Below are 26971 nucleotides of genomic sequence, written 5' to 3'. Positions count from 1 at the left end.
AAAAACAAAGAAAAAATAAAACAAAAGAAACCCAAGGAAGGCTGGAATTCTGAAGGTCTGGGTTGATCTGTTATCTCCCTGTGGACACAGTTGCTATGGGGAATAAAAATTCCCAGGAGAGTTGGATCAAGGTCTCTGGGACTTGGAATCTCAAAGTGAAGCACCATCCAGAGTACCCTGGGCCAGAGAGGGAGCCAGTTCTTGCCTAACCGCCATGGAGCAAGAATCAGGGTTGCTTTTTGGGGTGGGGAGGCGGCAAGAGTGTCAATCCATCTGTCGTGTCTGGTAGTGGGGTTGGGGAGAGAGTGTGAAAGAAATAGCAAGTAGAGCAGATTTTCAGTTTCACAGATGGATGGTAAAAGAAATCAGAATGCAGTCTTATAAATCTTAGAAGCTTGATGTCTGCAGCCCAAGCTGGGGGAATATGGATCCGCCAAAGTAATAATCTTAATCAGAATAATGTCCTTTCACCAGTTATTCATTATCAGGATGTCAGGAACAGGATTCAGCTGAACAAAGTCCCGTTAGCCTTTTGTTCCTGCGTACCGTCAGTGTTTATTTTCCAAAATTTTCATTTCAACACCACCACCTAGTGTCCAGTTATCTGATTTACCAGGCCTCAGGTTATCCGTTGAAGGAAACACTATTCAACTCTTAGGAAGGTTAATATTCTCTGCCTTAGAAAGATGTCTATGACACCTTGTTGAATGAAAAAAAGAAAATTTAAATTGTACTATATAGCTATGTACTATATAGTGCCATACATGTAGATCTGTGTGTATATATGTGTGCAAAGTTTAATTATATATCCATATGCATAAAAATCTAGAAAAATATTCTCCAAATTATTGATGGTATCTCTGGTTGGTAGGATGTGAGGAAATTTTTTTGTGATTTCCTTATGTTTACTTCGTCAGTTTTCCATACAGTAATAGATCATCTGTGTTAATAAGAGGAAAATTTATTTTAAAAGACCAAATGAGCCCCAGGATGAAAATCCACCCAAAAAAGGTTATTTTCTGGAGTTAAATAAATTCAACAGAAATTTACTGAGCATCAACTACATACAATGCATACTTTTCATCTGAAAGTATACCTCTAAAGTCAGATAACATCCTTCTACCTTTTAATAAGTGTTTACTATGTGTTAGGCACCATGCTGAGTTTTTCGCATTCTGAATCTTAATCCTGAAGGTGAAACTACTATAGTGAGAGTGCTGAGGCCCAGAGAGATTAAGTAACTTACCCAAAGTCACAAAAAATATATGAGATTCAAATCCAGGTGTTTCTCCAAAACCTGAATACTGAACCACCGCACAATTCCGTTCCAAGTTTCTAAGGAATTCCCCCACATTATCCAAAAGAGAGGTTTTTTATTTTGTTTTTTTGAATGCTTACTAAGTGTCAGGCACCATTCTTTTTCTTTTTTTTAATATTTATTTATTTATTTGGTTGCGCTGGGTCTTATTTGTGGTAGGCGGACTCCTTAGTTGCAGCACATGGGCTCCTTAGTTGTGGCAGGCAAACTCTTAGTTGCCGCATGCATGTGGGATCTAGTTCCCGGACCAGGGATCGAACACAGGCCCCCTGCACTGGGAGCACAGAGTCTTAACCACTGCGACACCAGGGAAGTCCCTCAGGCACCATTATTTAACCCTCATAGAAATCTATGAAGTACATATTTTTTAGAGTACAACCACATTATAAGTAAACAAAAGCCCATCTTTATATGATAACTTTACCTAAGGTCACAGAGATAATAAACACAACAAATAGTGTGCTGAGCACTTGCTATATGCCAGGACTTGTTCTAAGAGCTTAACATGTGTTGACAGTTTATTCCCATGAGGTAATAGGCATGACTATCCTTCTAATTTTGCAGATGAAGAAAAGGCTCAAAAAGGTTAAGTAACTTGCCTACGATTTAAGCCAGTAAATAAGAGAGCTGGGATTTGAACACAGGTCTGACTAACTACAAAACCCAGGCCCTTCCCTCAATCTGATTCTTCTCTGGGCTCAGGGTACTGATCAACACATATTTCACATAAATAATTTAAAGATGAGGCTGCCATCATCCCCATTTTACAGAAGAGGATCAGGGCCCAGAGACCTGAACAGAATAATTGTCCATGGTCACTCAGTTAGTTGATAAGAATAGAACCAGGATGCCTGACACTCAGCCCTCTTGTACCCCTATACCACTTGACCGCTGGATGCAAGTGTATATTAACCACAAATTGTTGGTGTATGTTTTCTAGTGCTGTGTAACAAACTACCACAAACCTGGGGACTTAAAACAATACAAACTTACTGTCATATGGTTCTGGAGATCAGAAAGCTGAAATGGTCCTCACTGAACTAAAATTAAGGTATGGGCAGGGCTGTGTTCCTTTGTGGAGTCTCTAGTTTTCTTGGCTTTTTCCAGTATCTAGAATCTACCCACCTTCCTTGTTTCATGGTGCCCCACCATCTTCAAAGTCAGCAATGGCCAGTCAAGTCTTTTTCGTGTTGTATCACTCTGATTCTGCTTTCATTGTCACATCTCCTTCTCTGACTCTCCTGCTTCTCTCTTTCACTTATAAGGCGCCCCTGTGATTACACTGGACCCACCCAATAACCCAGGATATTCTCTCCATCTCAAGATCCTTAACTTGATCACATCTGTAAAGTTTCTTTTACTATGTAAGGTCACATATTCATGGGTTCCAAGGATTAGGACTTGGACATCTTTGAGAGGCCATTATTCTGCCTAACACGGCATACTGACCTTTAGGATTTTTACTTATTTAAAATTATAATTTAAAAAATTTATGCCTATATTAGTTTGTCTTCATTAAGTTAATAATGAGTCCTTGAAGGAGGCTGCTATTTGGAGTGTCAGGTTCTCCTCTCACAAAGCGCAGACAAAAATTTCCTTACTTGTTTGGCAGGAGGCTCCTAACCCTCTAGGAGAATTCTAAAGTTGGAAGGTCCTATCCCACAGCCACACTTCTGGACTGTATGATGTTTACCACTATACCAGTGTCCACAGGGAACTGTCTGTGTCATCCTTGTTGTGCAGCACTTCCTTCACAACCCACTACGGTTTCCCCTTCTGAGAAGTACCAAGACAGGTCACAGCTGGAAGGTGGAAGGTAGAACCCAGGTGGGTCATATAGAATAGGAGCAATGCAAGATGAGATAGATTTGAATAGAAGGAATCAATGGCCATAAAAAGACTATTGGAGAGAGACCTTCGAGATGGCGGAGGAGTAAGATGTGGAGATCACCTTCCTCCCCACAAATACATCAGAAATACATCTACATATGGAACAACTCCTACAGAACACCTACCGAATGCTGGCAGAAGACCTCAGACTTCCCAAAAGGCAAGAAACTCCCCACGTACCTGGGTAGGGCAAAAGAAAAAAGAAAAAAGAGACAAAAGAATAGGGATGGGATCTGCCCCTCTGGGAGGGAGCTGTGAAGGAGGAAAAGTCTCCACACACTAGGAAACCCCTTCACTGGTGGAGACGGGGGGCAGGGGTGCTGGTGGTGGGGAAGCTTCGGAGCCACAGAGGAGAGCACAGCAACAGGGGTGCAGAGGGCAAAGCAGAGAGAGTCCCGCACAGAGGATCGGTGCCGACCAGCACTCACCAGCCTGCGAGGCTTGTCTGCTCACCTGCCGGGGTGGGTGGGAGCTGAGAGCTGAGGCTCGGGCTTCGGAGTTCAGATCCCAGGGAGAGGACTGGGGTTGGCTGCGTGAACACAGCCTGCAGGGGGCTAGTGTGCCACAGCTAGCCAGGAGGGAGTCCGGGAAAATGTCTGGAACTGCCTAAGAGGCAAGAGACCATTGTTTCAGGGTGCACGAGGAGAACGGATTCAGAGCACCACCTAAACGAGCTTCAGAGATGGTCACGAGCCACGGCTATAAGCGCAGACACCAGAGACGGGCATGAAATGCTAAGGCTGCTGCTGCAGCCACCAAGAAGCCTCTGTGCAAGCACAGGTCACTATCCACACCTCCCCTCCCGGGAGCCTGTGCAGCCCGCCACTGCCAGGGTCCCATGATCCAGGGACTTTCCCAGGAGAACACACAGCACGCCTCAGGCTATTGCAATATTGTGCTGGTTTCTGCCGTCACAGGCTTGCCCCACATTCCATACCCCTCCCTCCCCCCCGCCTGAGTGAGCCAGAGCCCCTGAATCAGCTGCTCCTTTAACCCCATCCTGTCTGGGTGGGAACAGATGCCCTCAGGCGACCTACATGCAGAGGTGGGGCCAAATCCAAAGCTGAACCCCAAGAGCTGTGGGAACAAAGAAGAGAAAGGGAAATTTCTCCCAGCAGCCTCAGGAGCAGCAGATTAAATCTCCACAATCAACTTGATGTACCCTGCATCTGTGGGATACCAAAATAGAGAATGAATCATCCCAAAAGTGAGGCAGTGGACTTTGGGAGCAACTGTAGACTTGGAGTTTGCTTTCTGCATCTAATTTGTTTTGGTTTTATGTTTATCTTAGTTTAGTATTTAGAGTTTATTATCATTGGTAGATTTCTTTATTGATTTGGTTGTTCTCTTCCTTTTTATTTTTTATATATAAATATATATATATTTTTTCCTTTTTTGCTATTTGTGAGTGTGTATATGTACGCTTCTTTGTGTGATTTTGTCTGTATAGTTTTGCTTTTACCATTTGTCCAAGCGTTCTGTCCGTTTGGGTTTTTTTTTTTTAGTATAGTTTTTAGCGCTTGTTGTCATTGGTGGATTTGTTTTGTGGTTTGGTTGCTCTCTTCTTTCTTTCTTTCTTTTCTTTTTTCTTTTTTTAATTACTTTTTAATATTTTTAATAATTTTTCTTAATTTTTCTTTTAATAACTTTATTTTATTTTCTTTCTTTCTCTCCCTCTCTCTCTTTCTCTCTCTCTCTTTCTTTCTTTCTTTCCTTCTTTCCTTCTTTCTTTCTTTCTTTTTTTCGGTCTTGGTGTTCCAGCCGGGTGTCAGCCCTGTGCCTCTGAGGTGAGAGAGCCAAGTTCAGGACATTGATCCACCAGAGACCTCCTGGCTCCACGTAATATCAAACAGCAAAAGCTCTCCCAGAGATCTCCATCTCAATGCTCAGACCCAGCTCCACTCAACGACCAGCAAGCTACAGTGATGGACACCCTATGCCAAACAACTAGCAAGACAGGAACACAACACCACCCATTAGCAGAGCGGCTGCCTAAAATCATAATAAGGTCACAGAGACCCCAAAACACACCCCCAGATGCGATCCTGCCCACCAGAAAGACAAGATCCAGCCCCACCCACCAGACCACAGGCACTAGACCCCTCCACCAGGAAGCTACACAACTCACTGAACAACACTTAGCCACCAGGGACAGACACCAAAAACAACAGGAACTATGAACCTGCAGACTGTGAAAAGGAGACCCCAAACACAGTAAGTTAAGCAAAATGAGAAGACAGAGAAACACAGCAGATGATGGAGCAAGGTAAAAACCCACCAGACCAAACAAATGAAGAGGAAATAGGCAGTCTACCTGTAAAAGAATTCAGAGTAATGATAGTAAAGATGATCCAAAATCTTGGAAATAGAATGGAGAAAATACAAGAAACGTTTAACAAGGACTTAGAAGAACTAAAGAGCAAACAAACAATGATGAACAACACAGTAAATGAAATTAAAAATTCTCTAGAAGGAATCAATAGCAGAATAACTGAGGTAGAAGACTGGATAAGTGACCTGGAAGATAAAATAGTGGAAATAACTATCACAGAGCAGAATAAAGAAAAAAGAATGAAAAGAATTGAGGACAGTCTTAGAGACCTTCTGGGACAACATTAAACACACCAACATTCGAATTACAGGGGTCCCAGAAGAAGAAGAGAAAAAGAAAGGGACTGAGAAAATATTTTAAGAGATTATAGTTGAAAACTTCCCTAATATGGGAAAGGAAATAGTCAGTCAAGTCCAGGAAGCACAGAGAGTCCCACACAGGATAAATCCAAGGACAAACATGCCAAGACACATATTAATCAAACTATCAAAAATTAAATACAAAGAAAAAATATTAAAAGCAGCAAGGGAAAAACAACAAATAACATACAAGGGAATCCCCATAAGGTTAACAGCTGATCTTTCAGCAGAAACTTTGCAAGCCAGAAGGGAGTGGCAGGACATATTTAAAGTGATGTAAGGGAAAAACCTACAACCAAGATTACTCTACCCAGTGAAGATCTCATTCAGATTTGACAGAGAAATTAAAACCTTTACAGAAAAGCAAAAGTTAAGAGAATTCAGCACTACCAAACCAGCTTTACAACAAATGCTAAAGGAACTTCTCTAGGCAGGAAACATGAGAGAAGCAAAAGACCTACAATAACAAACCCAAAACAACTAAGAAAATGGTAATAGGAACATACATATCGATAATTACCTTAAATGTAAATGGATTAAATGCTCCAACCAAAAGACATGGACTGGCTGAATGGATACAAAAACAAGACCCATATATATGGTGTCTACAAGCGACCCACTTCAGACCTAGGGACACATACAGACTGAAAGTGAGGGGATGGAAAAAGATATTCCATGCAAATGGAAATCAAAAGAAAGCTGGAGTAGCAATTCTCATATCAGAAAAAATAGACTTTAAAACAAAGACTATTACAAGAGACAAAGAAGGACACTACATAATGATCAAGGGATCAATCCAAGAAGAAGATATAACAATTGTAAGTATTTATGCACGCAACATAGGAGTACCTCAATACATAAGGCAAATGTTAATAACCATAAAAGGGGAAATGCACAGTAACACAATCACAGTAGGGGACTTTAACACCCCACTTTCACCAATGGACAGATCATCAAAAATGAAAATAAATAAGGAAACACAAGCTTTAAATGACACATGTGACAAGATGGACTTAACTGATATTTATAGGACATTCCATCCAAAAACTACAGAATACACTTTCTTCTCTAGTGCTCATGGAACATTCTCCAGGACAGTTCATATCTTGGGTCACAAATCAAGCCTCAGTAAATATAAGAAAATTGAAATCATATCAAGCATCTTTTCTGACCACAACAATATGACACTAGATATCAATTACGAGAAAAAAACTGTGAAAGAACCAAACACATGGAGCCTAACAATACACTACTAAATTACCAAGAGATCACTGAAGAAATCAAAGAGGAAATCAAAAAATACCTAGAAACAAATGACAATGAAAACACAGCGACCCAAAACCTGTGGGGTGCAGCAAAAGCAGTTCTAAGGGGGAAGTTTATAGCAATACAATCCTACCTCAAGAAACAAGAAAAATCTCAAATAAACAACCTAACCTTACACCTTCAGCAATTAGAAAAAAAGAAGACAACAAACCCCAAAGTTAGCAGAAGGAAAGAAATCATAATGACCAGATCAGAAATAAATGAAAAAGAAATGAAGGAAACAATAGCAAAGATCAATAAAACTAAAAGCTGGTTCTTTGAGAAGTTAAACAAAATTGATAAACCATTAGCCAGACTCATCAAGAAAAAAAGGGAGTAGACTCAAATCACTAGAATTAGAAATGAAAAAGGAGAAGTAACAACTGGCACTGCAGAAATACAAAGGATCAGGAGAGATTACTACAGGCAACTATATGCCAATAAAATGGACAACCTGGAAGAAATGGACAAATTCTTAGAAAAGTACCTTCCAAGACTGAACAAGGAAGAAATAGAAAATATGAACAGACCAATCACAAGCACTGAAATTGAGACTGTGATTAAAAATCTTCTGACAAAGTAAAGCCCAGGACCAGATGGCTTCACAGGCGAATTCTATCAAACATTTAGAGAAGAGCTAACACCTATCCTTCTCAAACTTTTCCAAAATATAGCAGAGGGAGGAACACTCCCAAACTCATTCTACAAGGCCTCCATCACCCTGATACCAAAACCAAAGATGTCACAAAGAAAAAAAACTACAGACCAATATCACTGATGAACATAGATACAAAAATCCTCAACAAAATACTAGCAAGCAGAATCCAACAGCACATTAAAAGGATCATACACCATGATCAAGTGGGGTTTAGCCCAGGAATGCAAGGATTCTTCAATATATGCAAATCAATCAATGTGATACACCATATTAACAAATTGAATGATAAAAACCATATGATAATCTCAATAGATGCAGAAAAAGCTTTTGACAAAATTCAACACCCATTTTTGATAAAAACTCTCCAGAAAGTAGTCATAGAGGGTACCTACCTCAACATAATAAAGGCCATATATGACAAACCCACAGCCAACATCATTCTCAACGGTGAAAACCTGAAACCATTTCCTCTAAGATCAGGAACAAGACAAGGTTGTCCACTCTCACCACTAGTATTCAACATAGTTTTGAAAGTTTAACCACGGCAATCAGAGAAGAAAAAGAAATAAAAGGAATCCAAATTGGAAAAGAAGAGTAAAACTGTCACTGTTTGCATCCTAAAAGATTTGGTAAAGTAGCAGGATGCAAAATTTGTGCACAGAAATCTCTTGCATACTTATACACTAACGATGAAAAATCTGAAAGAGAAATTAAGGAAACACTCCCATTTACCATTGCAACAAAAAGAATAAAATACCTAGGAATAAACCTACCTAAGGAGACAAAAGACCTGTATGCAGAAAACTGTAAGACACTGATGAAAGAAATTAAAGATGATACAAACAGGTGGAGAGATATACCATATTCTTGGATGGGAAGAATCAACATTGTGAAAATGACTATACTCCCCAAAGCAATCTACAGATTCAATGCAATCCCTATCAAACTACCACTGGCATTTTTCACAGAACTAGAACAAAACATTTCACAATTTGTATGGAAACACAAAAGACCCCAAATAGCCAAAGCAATCCTGAGAAAGAAAAACAGCTGGAGGAATCAGGCTCCTGGACTTCAGACTATACTGCAAAGCTACAGTAATCAAGATAGTATGGTACTGGCACAAAACCAGAAATATAGATAAATGGAACAGGATAGAAAGCCCAGAGATAAACCCACGCACATATGGTCACCTTATCTTTGATAAGGAGGCAAGAATATACAATGGAGAAAAGACAGTCTCTTCAGTAAGTGGTGCTGGGAAAACTGGACAGCTACATGTAAAAGAATGAAATTAGAACACTCCCTAACACCATATACAAAAATAAACTCAAAATGGATTAAAGACCTAAATGTAAGGCCAGACACTATCAAACTCTTAGAGGAAAACATAGGCAGAACACTCTATGACATAAATCACAGCAAGATCCTTTTTGACCCACCTCCTAGAGAAATGAAAATAAAAACAAAAATAAACAAATTGGACCTAATGAAACTTAAAAGCTTTTGCACAGCAAAGGAAACCATAAACAAGATGAAAAGACAGCCCTCAGAATGGGAGAAAATATATACAAATGAAGCAACTGACAAAGGATTAATCTCCAAAATTTACAAGCAGCTCATGCAGCTCAATACCAAAAAAACAAAGAACCCAATCCAAAAATGGGCAAAAGACCTAAATAGACATTTCTCCAAAGAAGATATACAGATTGCCAACAGACACATGAAAGGATACTCAACATCACTTATTATTAGAGAAATGCAAATCAAAAGTACAATGAGGTACCACCTCACACCAGTCAGAATGGCCATCATCAAAAAATCTACAAACAATAAATGCTGGAGAGGGTGTGGAGAAAGGGGAACCCTCTTGCACTGTTGGTGGGAATGTAAATTGATACAGCCACTATGGAGAACAGTATGGAGGTTCCTTAAAAAACTAAAAATAGAACTACCATATGACACAGCAATCCCACTACTGGGCATATACCCTGAGAAAACCATTAATTCAAAAAGAGTCATGTACCACAATGTTCATTGCAGCTCTATTTACAATAGCCAGGACATGGAAGCAACCTAAGTGTCCATCACAGATGAATGGATAAAGAAGATGTGGCACATATATACAATGAAATATTACTCAGCCATAAAAAGAAATGAAATTGAGTTATTTGTAGTGAGGTGGATGGACCTAGAGTCTGTCATACAGAGTGAAGTAAGTCAGAAAGAGAAAAACAAATACTGTATGCTAACACATATATATATGGAATCTAAAACAACAAAAAAATCTAAAACAAAAAAACTCCTGAAGAACCTAGGGGCAGGACAGGAATAAAGACACAGATGTAGAGAATGGACTTGAGGACACGGGGAGGGGGAAGGGGAAGCTGGGACGAAGTGAGAGAGTGGCATGGACTTATATATACTACTAAATGTAAATAGATAGCTAGTGGGAAGCAGCCACATAGCACAGGGAGATCAGTTCGGTGCTTTGTGACCACCTACAGGGTTGGGATAGGGATGGTGGGAGGGAGACGCAAGAGGGAGGGGATATGGGGATATATGTATATGTATAGCTGATTCACTTTGTTATAAAGCAGAAACTAACACACCATTGTAAAGCAATTGTACTCCAATAAAGATGTTAAAAAAAAAAAAAAGACTATTAGACAACCAGGTAATCAATACTCCCTGGCAAGATGTAGAATATTTCCGTTATCCTAGAAAGTTCCTTCATGCCCCTTCCAATAACCCTTGTGCTGCCTTGAGGCAGCCACCATTCCAATTTCTATTCCCATAAATTAGCTTTTGAACTTCATATAAATGGAATCATACAATATGTACTCTTTTGTTACTGACTTCTTTCACTCATATAATATTTTGTATTCATGTTATTACATTTATCAGTAGTGTATACTTTTTTATTTCTGAGTGGTAGTACATTTGCAAATATACCAAAATTTATGAATCCTTTCTCCTGTTGATGGATCAATTGTTTCCAACATTTTTCTATTATGATTAAAGCTGCAGTAAGCATTCTTGTTAATGGAAGGCCACTGGACTGACAATCTCTTATCTCAAAGGGCCCCAGGTAGTAGTACCCTACATTTTAGTTAGCACAGTAGGGAAGTATGTAAGTAATGGGGGAGACCTGGTACATATGCCACTTGAACAGTTGTACCTGAGGTCAGATACTTACAAGAAAACTTCTTGAACTGGTCCTTAGCCTTCTTGAAGGTAGGGAAGTAACAGAAATACAGTAGGACATTCTGAACGGAGGAATGCAGTTGCTTGTGCTACACATTTGATAGGTGAATCATTTGCTGTGTTGGTAGGAGATATAGTAATAGAAGAATACTTCCTATACCTGGCAATATTTTCCATTTGCCTGTCAGTCTGGAGATCACTGAATATGGACTTGGAGGGCTTTCGACTCCTCCAAAACCAAAAAACAAACTGAGGGTCAATTGCTAAAATCATGGCATTTAGAGTAAATTATCAATGACAAACAATTTGACAAAAGAAAAGTTGGTTGATGGAGTGCATGAAGTGCCACATTGCAAAGGATCTACCATCAGGACAATTTGGAATAGAAATGCAGGATAAGCAGTCCAGCCTACCTGGTACAAAAGTTGAATGAAAGCACCCCTCAACCATTTGGAATTGCTGAAGCCCCTGTGTTTTCAGGTAATTCAGGGAATGGGGAGAGCCCCTAAAAAGAGAACTTCTTACTAATAGGATTAGGGGTTCTAGAATAATTCATTAGTAAAATAAATGAGACATAACTGTGCCCCCATTTTATGGAGCAGTTTATATTTGTGACATTAATAATGACAAGTTACTTTGCATTTCCTTTATTTTTGGATCTTCCTCCTTCACTGTCAACAGCAGAAACAGCTGGGTGTCTTAAGATAACAAAGAAGGTAGTGAGATTATGAAACTTGAAATAGCCAAAGTGTATGAAGATAGTGACTGCCAAGCCCAGGTAGGCAGAACCAGCCCCCTCAGAGGACAGTGGGCCCCAAACATTGCCAGAGGGGCAGTACCTCATGTGCTCAGCACTTGACGTGCATTCTCTCACCTAATCTTCACATTTTCAGATGAGAAAACAGAGACACACAAATGAAATCACTTGCCTGAGGCTCACTCAGCAATAGGAAGAGCCAGGATTTTACCCAGCTGTGCTCACAATCACTATGCCAGCTGCTTTGTGATCCCAAGGCTGATGGTTTCCTCCAGAAGAGCTCTCAGGTTTGCCAATCTATTTGTGAACTCCAATTCACCCAGGAGTTTTTTGGTTTGGTTGCTTTTTGGTTAATGGTTTTTTTTAAGCTGTAGATGAAGAACTCCATCTCTCTCAGGGTTTAATATAGCAGCACATTAACTCTTCTGGCTGGCATTTCTAATAGTTCCCTGGGTAGCAGGCCTGTGTCTGGGAAGCAGCCAAAAACTGAAGCTCAGAACTTATTTTCAAATTCCCAAGGACTAAAAACACTCTCTGGCAGGCTTGAATGCTACCAAATCAAGTACTGTCAAATGGTTGTTCTTGAGTGTCAATGCTTAAAGCTCATAATTCTCCATGTATCTAAATAATAATTATTTAATTATATTAGGGGCAAGTCCTTCTTCCACTTCTTCTTTTTGTACTTAACGCTTACTTCATTATCCAAGCTTCAGCTCAAGTCCATCTCCTCCTCCTAGTAGATGGAATCCACAGGGTTCTCTCCCTTCTCGGAGAGCTCGTAGCCCTTCCTCTCTTGTCCCACTCAGTTGAAAACACATGAATTATTCCCAACTGCATTACCTATCACTGTTGAAACAGCAAAATTAGTAACGAGGGAAGAAAATTAAAAGGATAACCAAATTGAAAGGTATTGTTTTTAATTGTTATAAATTGGTCCCCAAATAGGCCTGTGGCCTTAGAATGTTCTTTAACCTTCTAAAAGGGACATTTCTCCACCTGCTACATTAAAAGGTGAGGCAGATGATGAAGTGAAGGGGATAGAAACCATGATGTGCTTCAGTTCAACTTACTGAGCTTAATGGTAGGATAGTCGGCTGGAGAAATGTACATGTTAGAAGGTTAAAGAACATTCTAAGGCCACAGGCCTATTTGAGGGCCAAATTGAGTTGTCTGTCTTTGATGATGCCCCCAGTTACTTTTCTTGAACTCATCCTAGTACCAGGGGCCTAGGACTCACACCTTCCCAGTTTCTTCTCCCTGCCCCCTGCATCCCTGTTTGGGGGATCTATGTGAGTGTCCTCCCATAATCTAGCCAGCCTTCCTCTGAAGGATTAGCATGTGGTCACTGAACTCCAGGCAATTTGAGAGTTCCCTGCTCTCTGCAAATAGATCTCCCAGACAGTGTCCTTTGGCCTAGCCTAGATTCCTCCTGCACTGCTCTCCACAAGGAGATGTGGACTTGAACCATGTTTCTACGTCATGACCAAAGAGTTCTCAAGACTGTGCTCACCAGCCAAATTTAGCTCTCAACTAAGCCAAATCCCCCTGCTCTGGCATGTCTCACACTTTAGTTATCAGATCAGGTATTAAGACTTGACCCTCCCCACCTACTGAATGCTCTAAATTGATGGGAGACCAAATAAATTTTGTATACCAACTGTATCCAAGTAAAGTCACTATATACAGGCATATCTTGGAGATATTACGGATTTGATTCCAGTCCTCTGCAATAGAGCAAATATCACAATAAAGCAAGTCACACAATTTTTTCTGGTTTCCCAGTGCATATAAAAGTTACTTGTAGTCAGTTAAGTATGCAATAGTATTGTGTCTAAGAAAACAATGTATATAGCTTAATTTTAAAATACTTTATTGCTAAAAAGTGCTAAGCATCATCAGAGGCTTCAGCAAGTCTTAATCTGTTTGCTGGTGGAAGGTCTTGCCTCAATGTTGATGGCTGCCAACTGATCAGGGTGGTGGTTGCTAAAGTTTGGGGTGGCCATGGCAATTTCTTAACATAAGGCAACAATGAAGTTTGCTGCATCACTTTACTCTTACTTTCATGAATGATTTCTCTGTAGCATGCAATGCTGTTTGATAGCATTTTACCCACAGTAAAACTTGTTTCAAAAAGACCTCTAATAAGAGAGTCAGCCTGTCCTTTGAAGCTTTGAAGCCAGGCAATGATTTCTCCTCTCTAGCTATTGAAAGTCCTAGATGGCATCTTCTTCCAGCAGAAGGCTCTTTCATCTACACTGAAAATCTGTTTAGAGGAGCCACATTCATGAATTATCTTAGCTAATCTTTTGGATAACTTGCTGCAGCTTCTACATCAGCACTTACTGAGTCACCTTGCACTTTCGTGTTATGGAGATGGCTTCTTGTCTTAAACCTCATGAACCAACCTCTGTCAACTGCAAACTTTCCTTCTGCAGCTTCCTAACCTGTATCAGCCTTCACAGAATTGAAGAGAGTTAGGGCTTTGCTCTGGATTGGTCTTTGGTTTAAGGGACTGTTGTGACTGGTTTGATCTATCCAGGCCACCAAAATTTTCGGCATATCAGCAATAAGGCTGTTTCGCTTTTTTATCATTCATGTGTTCACTGGAGTAGCACATAATTTCCTTCAAGAACTTTTCCTCTGCAGTCACGACTTGGCTGTTTGGCTCAAGAAGCCTAGTTTTTTCAGCTTTCAACATGCCTTCTTCACTAAGCTTAATCATTTCTAGCTTTTGATTTAAAGTGAGAGACATGTGACTCTTCCTTTCACTTGAACACTTAGAGGCCACTGTAGGGTTATTAATAGACCAAATTTCAATATTATTGTGTCTCAGGGAATAGTGAGGCTGAGGGAGAGAGACAGGAGAATGGCTGGTTGGTGGAATAGTCAGAATACTCACAACATTTATCAACTAAATTCACTATCTTATATGGGTACAGTTCATGGCACCTGAAACAATTACAACAGTAATACCAAAGATCACTGATCACAGATCACCATGACAAATATATAATAACAAAAAAATTGAAATATCATGAGAATTACCAAAATGTGACACAGAAACATGAAGTAAGCAAATGCTGTTGGAAAAAATGGTGCTAATATACTTGCTCAATGCAGGGTTGCCACAAAACTTCAATTTGTAAAAAACCGTGATATCAGCAAAACACAATAAAGCAAAGTACAATAAAATGGGGTATGCCTATATACTTAATCCAACAGCTGGACTAGGAAACTGAAGTTCTACAGAAATGTCTCTGGATGTGTGTCAGGGGTGAGGGCAGATTCCCTGAAACTGCTGCAATCAATCTTATCAACAACTGCAATTTCTGGAAAAATAAGATGTCAGGGGGAGTGGTCTACATAGGAGTTGGTGATGGTGGTGTGTGTGTCTGTGTGTGTCCTATCATGTAAAGGTACCTGCACTGGACTTTTTATGAAGACCAAGGTGGATAAGGTCCCACATGGGACCACAAGACCAAAGTCAGAATATGAATCTGAAAGAATGTGAAACACTCAGGGAAAAGTGGAAAAGCACTGTCACCAAGCAGAAAGAAGGCAACATCTGAGGTCAAGGAAAGTGGGACTCCAAGCTCCAGCTACTAGCACTGCAAGTCCTCTACATCTCACCTGGTATATAGAGTCTGGCCTCCCCATTGGGCAGGCTATGAAGAATAGCTCATTGAGTGATGATTATATGGCACCATCTGAATGCTTGTTATGGTAAGTTGGAGCCAATAATTGTTCAAATGGCCCATGTTTTTTACTCATATCATTTCTCTCCCCTTTCCAATTTTCTTCTCCAGAAGGGTCTGCACTTTAAGATTGCTAAATAGGGCAATATTTAAACCAGGAATAAAGTGTATGAAGAAAGCATTGGGGGAAGAAACTTTGGGACATTAAATCCTACAGGTAAAATTTTGCTATCCTAAAGAGGCTTTACTCCTCTCGATATTCCACATATATATAGCCAAACTTCTCAAAACACTCTTTATAAAAATACTATTGGAAAAAAAAATACTATTGAAGAACTGCATGTTCAGCATTACCTAATTTCCTCATAAATCTCTTGTCTTTTAATAAGCTAAGTGGCTATTTGCTGAATTTCCCTGATTTATTGGTATCTTTTGAGGGCTGAGGATATATCCAGATACTAAGTGATTAAATGTGGATGAAAATGGTACATCACCATAATAATGACAGAAAAGAGAATCGTGACTAGGCATACAGAAGACCTCACAGAGATGCATGTCGACAGCTTCTTAAAAGGGCAGGCTCCAGAGCCGCAGAGAAAACTGCACCATCAAGCTAGTTTTTACAGGAAAATCTTCCCAGTTCCTCTCACTGGAGGTGCATTCCACAGGGACTACGGCCCCCTCAGAACTCAGTTTCAAGAAGCAGTGGGAACTTCAAGCCGCCGACTAAACTGAAGGGAATCCTGGATCCTGTATTCACTTTAGCCACCAAACTATGACCTGCAAAGGATATTTCAACTTTTCTGGCACCTGCATTCTTCAACTGTTAATCAAAGGCAATCCCTGCTGAGGACAGTCATCATAATACCCCCTTTTAAAACAAAACACTTTGATTTAACAGAACGTTATGGAGGCACTACAAAATGAAAGATTATGTCACAGGTCTTTTTTATAATTGTTAAAGCGCCACCTGCTGGAAATACTGATCTTACATACCAATTCTCTGTGAGACACTGGTATCAGAAAGATGAGAAATGTTAACTACTCATCCACAAAAGAGAACCTAGATTCAAAATGCAAATAACAAAAATGGCTCCAGCAAAGCCCTCTCTTCTTACAGTGTTACCACAGTCCAATTGCACAACTTATTACCCCTATACAACACTAGGGAATGACCTAGCAACTCTATTATATTATTCAGCAGGATTTTTTTTTAATGGCACAAATATCTACAAAAAATATAGAAAAATCAGTATTGCTCTAATAGTCTGAGAAAGAATTTATAGGAGGTTTTCAACTTAAGAACGTGTTGTGTTTCAAAAGCTTGTGTGTCGGGCTTCCCTGGTGGCCAGTGGTTAAGGATCCACCTGCCAATGCGGGTGACACGGGTTCGAGCCCTGGTCCAGTAAGATCTCACATGCTGCGGAGCAACTAAGCCCGTGCGCCACAACTACTGAGCCTGTCTCTAGAGCCCGTGAGCCACAACTACTGAGCCCGTGCACCACAACTACTGAAGCCCACGCACCTAGAGCCCGTGCTCCTCAACAAGAGAAGCCACCGCAGTGAGAAGCCTGTGCACCGCAACGAAGAGTGGCCCCCGCTCGCCGCAACTAGAGGAACGCCCGTGCGCAGCAACAAAGACCCAATGCAGCCAAAAATAAATAAATAAATAAATAAATAAATAAATAAATAAATAAATAAATAAATAAAAAAGAAGCTTGTGTGTAAGCCAGATGTTTGAAAACATATATTCCATGAAAGTGGTATTATGCAGGCTGGTTAAACTGACAGTCTTCACAACTTCCTTAAACCTTGCACAGCCTTGCAGTACTATTATTTAGTTGCTGAATGTCATTCATAGCATTGCTTCTTTGGAACATTATTCTGAGTTTTAATTTGGGATGCCCAGATTGGAACGCCTCTGCCCCTTTCCAAAGGGAGTAAGCAAGGAGAAACACCAGGATTAAGGGTGATGGGTAGAAAGAGAGCAGGGTAGGATAACTCACTCCCTACAGACATGTATCTGTATAAAAGGCCTTACTTTAGATCAATCTCCCCTTAAACGTTCTGAACTGAGACCAAAGACAAAGTTCATTTAATAATCACTCAAGAAGTAAGGTGAGCAAAGGACTAGAAAGATGATAAAAGGCTGTTGACCTGGAAGAGCTCAACCCGTGGTGAGGAGAGGCAGGTAAACAGCAACACCTCAATTCAATAAGTGCTACGAGGAAGATGTGAACAAGCAAGGGCCCTGGGAACCTAGAGGAGGTGGGGGACCCAGCCCAGATGGCCTAAAAAAGGCTTCATAGTAGAGATGACATTTGAGCTTAGCCTTGACAGACATGTGGGATATTGTCACCTGAGATTCTCTACTTCACCACTATCCCTATATATACAAGTTTATTATTAAGCAAGATATTTTAAGAAATAATCAGTGTATTAATCAAACTGGAAGTCTTCCCCAAAAAGCGAAACATTTTAACATAATCTTTTTCCATTCACTGACAGTTGTTAATGGTAAGGAGTGAAAAACAAACATCAGTTTTAATTGGCTGCAGGAAATGAAAGGGTATTTCACTCAAAAAGGTTTTTTTAAAAACCCATTAAGGTAATTCAAAATTTTTAAATGTTTATTCCAGCAAATGATCTGGGAGCTTACTCTGATTTCCCCTCCATTCTGGCAGAGCCCCAAATAGATAGGTTTGCTTCGCCTTAAGAAGACATGATTCTGAAAAGTTGGATATGAGGAAATCTTGAATATATTAAGTCATTTAAAATCCACAAGGGGAATTAAGTAATCAAAAAAACCACACAGTAAATATATTTCCATGAAATCAAAATCTTTTAATAATATGAACACTTACCCTCAATTCTTTATTATATTTTTACCTAAAAAAGTTTACATACAGAGTTTTTGTAAAGTGTCATACTAGTAGTTGATATCATAATGATGCTACATATTAACACTCTGTATTGAAGAAGTATCATAAAAATCTCATGGCACATTATTTGCTAAGAAGTAGCATAATAACAATTGGGAGAAGGTTCCTAGGTTTACTGTACTCTACTTTATGGCTTCTATGGTACTCACAGTTGTATCCCAGGATTTCTCAAGTACTGCCCCACACATGTTCCCAACATGTGCAATCAGTCACCAGACCTCATCTAGTGGCCTAAAGACCACGAGGCTTGTACAAGGACAATAACTGCCTCAGCAGGACAAAACTCAGATGCCTCCAAATGAGGAAACCTACTCCAAAACCATCCTGGGCTGCCCCTCCTCCTGACTACCCAGCCCAGCCTGGACAGCCTGCTTTCAGGCTCTGTCCTGAGGCTGGCTCACACCCAGGTATCTATCCAATCCTGCTTTCCTACTTCTACCTCTAAGACCCCAGTGTGGGCTCCACTCCTTGTCTCCCTGACACTAATAGGTATTGGCCCTCAAACACACAGAAACACAATTCTGGCCTTGGCTTCTGCCCTATTTTGGAATTTCTACTTTTGATACATTATTTTGTATTCCTTTGTAAAATCTAACCACTGGATCCAATCCAATGCTACCGAGTATTCACTCTGAGTCTGATAATTTTCCAAGTATCCCAAGGCAGTAGGCTCTGCTTTATCCCGGTGACAGCTTCCAGCTTCCCAGGAAACCCCAGGTATACGTGTGTGCCTTCTTCTCCAGCTACAAGACTGCAGAGTGGGCCTCCTGGAGGTTCTCCTCAAGCTTCAGTCCCAGGTTGTCGATTCCAATGCTGGTGACTGGTGGCATGCTGCTTTCAGCCGGCTCTGCAGTGCGTGTCGGGGTGGAGCAGTACAGAATGAACCCCACCATGATGACGGTGAAAGAGAGGATGTAGAGTCCTGAAAACTAGGAGGAGATAATAGGCTATGGACAGTGCTCCCTCACATACACATCTTTGCTGCTGCCTTTTGTCAACGGAGATTTGAGGGTTACCTTCTCATAATTTTTTTTTCTGAAAGTTGCCCAAGGAGATGATAATGACCAAAACCGTCCCATGTGTGTGTACTGGTGAATGTGTGAGCTCTGCCCACATCACCCACCACATTAGCCAACTGGATTCTTGGATCTTTAGGAAATGGACTTTTGCCTTTCTCTGTGATAACCCAGCTGCATCCCACCTCACAACTAGTCCCACTTACTTAGTGGAGAGACTAAAATTTTAGCATGGTACCATGAGAGACCCAGATTCAGACCCTAGGCACAGCTTACAACACTGGTGTGAAACAATAAGAAAACAGAATGGTTTGGAGAAGGAGAAGAGAAAGAAGATGAGAGAGAAGAAAAAGTAAGACACACTCCCAGGCTTCCCTGGTGGTGCAGTGGTTGGGAATCCGCCTGCCAATGCAGGGGACACGGGTTCGAGCCCTGGTTCGGGAGGATCCCACATGCCACAGAGCAACTACGCCCGTGCGCCACAACTACTGAGGCTGCGCTCTAGAGCCCGTGAGCCACAACTACTGAGCTCGCGTGCTACAACTACTGAAGCCCACACTCCTAGAGCCTGTGCTTTGCAACAAGAGAAGCCACCGCAATGAGAAGCCCGCGCACCACAATGAAGAGTAGCCCCCACTGGCCGCAACTAGAGAACAGCCTGCGCACAGCAACGAAGACCCAATGCAGCCAAAAATAAGTGAATAAAATAAATTAATTAAAAAAAAAAAGACACACTCCCAAAGGTAGAAGGAAAAAATGAAATGGGTTTTGAAATGAGTATTAAGTAGATTACAGTCATCTCCAGGTGTGGGCTTCTATGGGTCACCGTTGGCTTCAACATCTTAATGTTTCATAGATGCTCAATTACTTCTTAACCTTAAACCATTAGAACTTTTTAAGGAATGGAATAGCCACAGCCCTCCTCAAAGCTGGAAGGCCTCCACTGGATTCAGTGATGATGCAAAGCCAGTGATAATGTCAACCGGAGCAGCAGCCAAACTAATTTCCTCCACAGGTTTCATTCTTGGATCCAATCTCAGCACAGCACCCAGCACATAGCTGGTATTGGATAAATGTTTTTTGGGGGGGAAAAATGATTCAGAAAAGATTAAAGGGAGTTAAAGCTATGTAGAGTACCCTAAACTTTTAAAGTCAGTATCATGAAGGTCAATCATGCTCTCCAATAGAATGTTCACTGTTACCTGTGGGAAAACCTAAGTAACTTATTCAAAACATGTCCTGTTTGGTTTGGTGGTTTTAAATGTTTATAAGAAAAAAGTATCTTTTTCCTCTTAAGAAGGCACATGATTAAATGGAGGCACCTTTATTAGAAGAGAGAGACTCTGAGGGAGTGAGATAATAAGTCTCCTGAATCAGAGGCTGTTTTTTAAATTTTACCCTTTGTGTCTGGATCTATACAGGAAATTTCTTGTGGCTACTCTGTTCAGTGAGTATTTACTCAAGATCAATCCAGAGGAGGCAGAGTCTGACACCAATGAATGCAGAAATTGTTTAATGTCTTTTTCAACTGTGTTTCAAAATATCAGAGCCAAAGTTATTTTAGATACTATAATTTTTTTAAATTAGTGACATATTGAACTTATGATTCTGTCTTTAAAAATTTCTTCTAAGATCCTAGATATCGTCTTTATGCTCTGAATGATTTCCCACCTCTGTAATTTACTCTGAAGATCACAGCAGACCTCCTCTTTGCTCTACAAGTCTTGAAACAGCCTTTGACCAAAAAGAATAAAATCTGATATGAGTTATGAGTGAGCTGCTAGACATTCAGGGACAAAGAAACATAAAGCAGAAGAACTGCAAAGGAACTTATAGTTTGCATGTTCCACTTTTGAGAATAATAGTATAAGTCATGTGGCCAAAAACAATGACACAAAAGAAGGCTTTTTCTCATTAAAGTTAATACAGTTAAAAAGCAAATATCTACATTAAGGGATCTTATAATAGTCAGGTAGCGACAAGTGTACTTTCACTTTGAAGCTTTTATTTCTTTAACCTTACTTCCTCCTTGGACATTATTTTACTAATAAGGGAAAAGTAAAAGTTAAACTACTAAAGCTACCTCAATATGTTTAGTTTAAAAAAAAAAAACAAAGCACAGGTAAGCGGGGCCAAATGTTATACTGCAGAGCTCTCAAGCTTTCTCCGGGTATGGGTAACCATCAACTGGCCTTGGAACTGCAGAATAAAAACACCATGGTCCCCTAGTGGTGGCCATGTGAAATGCAAGAACAGCTAACTCACTTTTTTTTTAACTCACTTTTAAGGCCCACTTTGTACCCCTTAATGATTGCTATCATAGAAAAAAAAATCTAGGGCTGTCAGGATCACTTCCCTGATTCACTTTGACATTTGTTACTTTTTAATGATGCCACCAAAAAGCTATAAATACTTCTTCAGTCTTAGTTCAGGAATACCTTAACCAGCAAGTTTGCCAAGATAACAGCTGGTTCCTGTGACATGTAAAAGCAAAAATGGTTTATGTTTCTTAAGCAGAAATTTCTGAGAACACACTGAACTAGGCATTGTGAGTTCCTGGCCAATTCCTGGGAACAGTGTAAATCAGTGCCAAGCAATTTCCACCCAGATACAAAATTTTATACGGATAAAGAAATATAGTTGCTATCCCCAGCTAAAACCAAAATTATCAAGCAACAGCCGACATTCTAACTATTTGTTCAAATGACTGTAATAGCAGCCAAGTCAACAAGCTTTATACTATGGAAAGATGGATTTCTTTCTTTTTTTTTTTTAATAAATTTATTTATTTATTTATTTTTGGCTGTTTTGGGTCTTTGTTGCTGCACGCAGGCTTTCTCTAGTTGCAGCAAGCTGGGGCTACTCTTCGTTGTGGCGCACGGGCTTCTCTTGTTGCGGAGCATGGGCTCTAGGTGCACGGGCTTCAGTAGTTGTGGCTCACGGGCTCAGTAGTTGTGGCTCATGGGCTCTAGAGCGCAGGCTCAGTAGTTGTGGCACACGGGCTTAGTTGCTCCGCGGCATGTGAGATCTTACTGGACCAGGGCTTGAACCCGTGTCACCTGCATTGGCAGGCAGATTCTTAACCACTGTGCCACCAGGGAAGTCCTGGAAAGATGGATTTCTAAGGCAGTAGTTCTCAAAGCAAGACTCTTACAATAACACTAACATGCTATTTGCCTGGAGTGAGAGTGTCCAAAGAAATTCTTGCCAAGAAGATGAGAAGGTTTCATTTTGGGATCTAAAATCTTAAAGAAACCCATTACTTCTTTATTTATTTATTTATTTATTTTTAATTAATTTATTTATGGCTGTGTTGGGACTTCGTTTCTGTGCGAGGGCTTTCCCTAGCCGTGGCAAGCGGGGGCCACTCTTCATCACGGTGCGCGGGCCTCTCACTATCACGGCCTCTCTTGTTGCGGAGCACAGGCTCCAGACGCGCAGGCTCAGCAATTGTGGCTCACGGGCCCAGCCGCTCCGCGGCACGTGGGATCTTCCCAGACCAGGGCTCGAACCCGTGTCCCCTGCATTGGCAGGCAGATTCTCAACCACTGTGCCACCAGGGAAGCCCCGTTACTTCTTTTAAACCAAACAAGTGTTCTGATTTGAACAAGATCTATTTGCTCACCTTATAGCCAAACAGAAAGAGTCCAAAGAAAAGACTGTAGAGGTCAGCTGTCAGGATGCCCAGGTTGACAGAAGTGGCACTAGTGACTTTAATCACCAGTGGCATGAAGCTGTACAGGCAAAACATACAGAGGGCAAATGCTACAAACAGCAGGGCTGTGAAAAAAAATGGAATATCTATTGTTATAGGAAGAAACCAAAAGTTAAAGGTGCTGTGCTTTTAAAGCTTGACTGATATATAAAATTCTCTGATCCTTTAACATACTATCCACAAAGCCCCTTGTTAACAGTAAGCATTGCAAATGAGACATAAAAAGCTCTCAGGAAAAAAATAATAACAAGATATGATGAAGAACTTAAAAAATTCAACAGAGTGTTAGATGATCGAGGCCACAGAATCTTGCTTATGGTGTAAGTCAACAGCTCTTATCACCCCATGTTATCCACCTGCCCAGGGCAGAGAGATGCCAATGATAAAAGGCATCATGGTTGGACATGATTTGTGTGGTTGAATCAAAATATAGGGTATCAAAGATAGTCGTTAGGCCCATTATCTTTTGTACATCTCATAAGAGCTAGTCATGTGGGTGCTGAGAGATAACTAGTTATAGCAGTTATCTCTGCTTCACAACCACTTCCCCAACCTCGCTCAATACACACACACACAGAGGCAATCTAAGTTATTTACTTGAATGAAATCATCCAAGCACGGTAAATGAATTTCAATGACACTTCATGTAGTACTTAATTTCTTTCCACGCATCATTAAATAAGGTTCAAATCTTTCCTATCAGATGAGAGTAGCAATGGAACGTGGTGGTGATGACACACCATCAGATTATTCAGGTTAATACTTCACAAATTACGTCAAGCAGACAACCTTCACAAGAAGTCTGAGGACTCGAGATACAGATCTAGTTGAAAGTTAGTGTGACCAAAGGTCAGTCTTGTTCTGAATTCCTAGTAAAGAAAGGCTATTCCTGAAGGTAAAGATTAAGGATTAACTTTTATGGGGGGGTTTATTTACAAGTTCTCAGAGAAAACTCAATGTAAACCACTATAGTTCTCTGTGTACTAAATTACTCTGTGATTTTATATAAAAATGTCTAAATAGTATTACTAAAATGAAGTATTTATTTCTTGATGTGTGTCAGTTAGGGGAAAGACTAACAAGAATTATTATGTATGTACATACCAATTTTCCAGTCCCAGTGAATGCTGGCAATATCCTTATATTCCACAATCAATCTGTGATTAAAACAAGAGGTCACAGAGAGATCTTTATACTACTTTTCACTATTTTATAAGCAATTAAATTGCTTCAAGCTTTAAGTACTTCAAGGTGATTAATTATGTTGACTTTTGAATTTTTCTTAGAGTATAAAAATAACTATCTTTAATTAAAATGACAAAGAATGAAACCCAGAGGAGTCCATAAACACATGTTTGACACCCTTAGAAGCACTCTACAGGAGGAAAACATGACAGTATGTGTTCCCTTTGAACAGGAAGTTAACATTTTCTAGGAATAATTGAAAAATAGAGTCTTCACTGGTAATATAAAGTCTACCGCATTATAAGCAGGAATCAAGCCTCACACATGTATAAGAAAATGAGGCATAATTCTTGATGTTTCAAAAATCTTCTAATAGATATTTAGCAAGTTACTGATTTCAAATGTGAATTTGGGCCAAATAAACAATGAATATTAGTAGCTGGAACATAATCATCTATGACATATTTGCTTATATTGTTTTTAAGGATAAGTTTAGAATCTTACAGCTGTATGCCACTGATAATTGTTCCAAACAAGCCCACCATTCCTAAAAACTCCTGTCTGCTCAGCTTCTTCACGATGTATTCTTCACACACATTAGAAACAGCATAGAGGGAAGCCCCAAGAAGGACCAAGATGTCACCAATCAGTACATCACTACCTATAAGGAGATAAGCCACAAAAAGGAATACATTTGTCACTAGGAAAAACTCTCCAGCTTGCTTCCAGGAGTTTATCTGGCTCATATTTATTTAAGTAAGATTTTACAGAAGAAGAAACCCTGATTTTTAGAAGTTTAAAGACTCTTGCTCCTCTCACTTTCCGGCACACTTCTGCTTTCATTTTTCTTACTTTGGATCCTCAGGAGACTAACAGATTGGAAGATGGTGGTGTATACCATAATGTAAGGCCTCAGAAAATGATTCTATGACATGAGAAATTAATGGAAATTATTGATGGGAATTCACTGAAAACTATAGGGAAGGAAGCTAGGTAAGCAAGGTAATTTTCTCAATCAAAGGAGACACTGAAGTCACTTGTATATTGGGTGAAATCATAGACCTTATTTAGATTTTACACTATCAACTATCTGAACCTTGACATAAAGAATATCAAAATGTTCTCATCTACAGAGTAACTGAAAAAAGAGGTCATTCAGTGAACACAAAGTCTCCTTTTTGATGAAAACAAAAACCAAGAATCTACAGTAGGATTTCCAGTAACTAATCCAAATGTATGGGCCAAAAAAAGATTATTGCAAATATATACAGAAACTTCTCTCTCATGACACAAAACAAACTATTTAGTGTGACAAAAAACAGCAAGGACTCGGGGCAGGTAGAAACATAAAGACTGCTTTGTGGAAATGGTTATAGTACCAGAAGCAAGCAAATCTAAAAATAAAATTTTAAAGATAGTTAGTCGGGACATGTTCTCTGCCTTTTACTTTATCTTTGCACAATAAAAGTGAGGACATAAACAAAACTTTTTCTGTGACTAAACCAGAAACAAGTAACACAGTCTCACCTGAATTGTCTTCCCTCCCTGCTAATATGTCTGCACCAACCATAGTTCCTACGCCCAACAGACAGACAGCCACAGCGATGAAGTGGATCACTCTGTATCTTGCATAAAGAATAAACCACGAGAGAGCCATCAACACAGGAATCCCAAAGCAATCCAAAAGCTGCATGGAAGGAGAAACAGATGGCTTAAAACATCTCTCATTAGCTAAAAGATGATTAAGTAATAACAGGAGTCAGTGTTTATTGAGCATTTATTATTGCCAGCCCTGTACTAAATGCTTTACCTGGATTAACTCATTTAATCCTCACAACAACTCCATGAGATTAGAACTGCAATCTCCATTTTACACACGAGGAAAACAAAGGCACAGAAAGGTTAAATGAGTTGCCCAAAAATCACATAGTTAAAAGTGGTGGAGGACTTCCCTGGTGGCACAGTGGTTAAGAATCCGCCTGGCAATGCAGGGGACACGGGTTCGAGCCCTGGTCCGGGAAGATCCCAATGCCGTGGAGCAACTAAGCCCATCCACCACAACTACTGAGCCCGCATGCCTAGAGCCCGTGCTCTGCAACAAGAGAAGCAACCGCAATGAGAAGCACGTGCACCGCAACGAAGAGTAGCCCCCACTCACCGCAACTAGAGAAAGCCCGCCTGCAGCAATGAAGACCCAACACAGCCATAAAGAAATAAATTTTTAAAAGTGTTGGAGCCAGTTGATGAACCCAGGAATTCTGCCCAACAGCCTATGCAGTTTACCTCTACACTCCCACCTGTGTTTATCCTTAAGTCCAGTAGACATGTGCCCATTCACTCAGTCAACAAATATTTAAGTATGTGATATGTGGGAGACACTATGAGAGGAGCTGGAATATAGAGGAGAACAAGAGAGACACGAAGAGGAGTATACAGAAGGCTAGACAGACACAGAAGAATCACATAACCAATATTTAAATGCAATTGGGCTAAGAGCTACAAAAAAGTACAGGTTATTATGAGGAGCAAACCGACACCATCTCCCTGACAAAGTGTCCAACCCCACCATATAAGACAGATGCTTGCTCACAG

The 26971-nt window shown here is 40.2% G+C and overlaps 1 protein-coding gene across 6 annotated transcripts in view; it reads right to left on the bottom strand.

Moving 5' to 3' along the window:
• The window catches only part of LOC133100093 (solute carrier family 35 member F2), a 115332-nt gene that overhangs the window by 50430 nt on the left and 37931 nt on the right, over positions 1-26971 (bottom strand). Inside the window, exons 4-9 of one of the 6 annotated variants that reach the window (XM_061204004.1) lie at positions 25907-26066; positions 24884-25040; positions 24299-24351; positions 23105-23259; positions 3662-3814; positions 3338-3388 (exon numbers count right to left, since the gene is read on the bottom strand). The exons of 1 other annotated variant lie outside the window; for it this stretch is intronic. In XM_061204004.1, the coding sequence (XP_061059987.1) occupies positions 3353-3388; positions 3662-3814; positions 23105-23259; positions 24299-24351; positions 24884-25040; positions 25907-26066 (714 nt within the window). In that variant the 3' untranslated portion in view covers positions 3338-3352. Of the gene's footprint in view, positions 1-3337; positions 3389-3661; positions 3815-16262; positions 16302-18344; positions 19393-23104; positions 23260-24298; positions 24352-24883; positions 25041-25906; positions 26067-26971 lie in introns of those variants that run through there. 4 more of the 6 variants (XM_061204002.1, XM_061204006.1, XM_061204005.1 and 1 more) reach the window with 4 other exon arrangements.

This window comes from Eubalaena glacialis, chromosome 10 (genome assembly GCF_028564815.1).
Source record: "Eubalaena glacialis isolate mEubGla1 chromosome 10, mEubGla1.1.hap2.+ XY, whole genome shotgun sequence".
In the NCBI taxonomy this organism is placed as follows: Eukaryota; Metazoa; Chordata; class Mammalia; order Artiodactyla; family Balaenidae; genus Eubalaena; species Eubalaena glacialis.
This window is presented reverse-complemented; position numbering and strand designations above follow the sequence as displayed.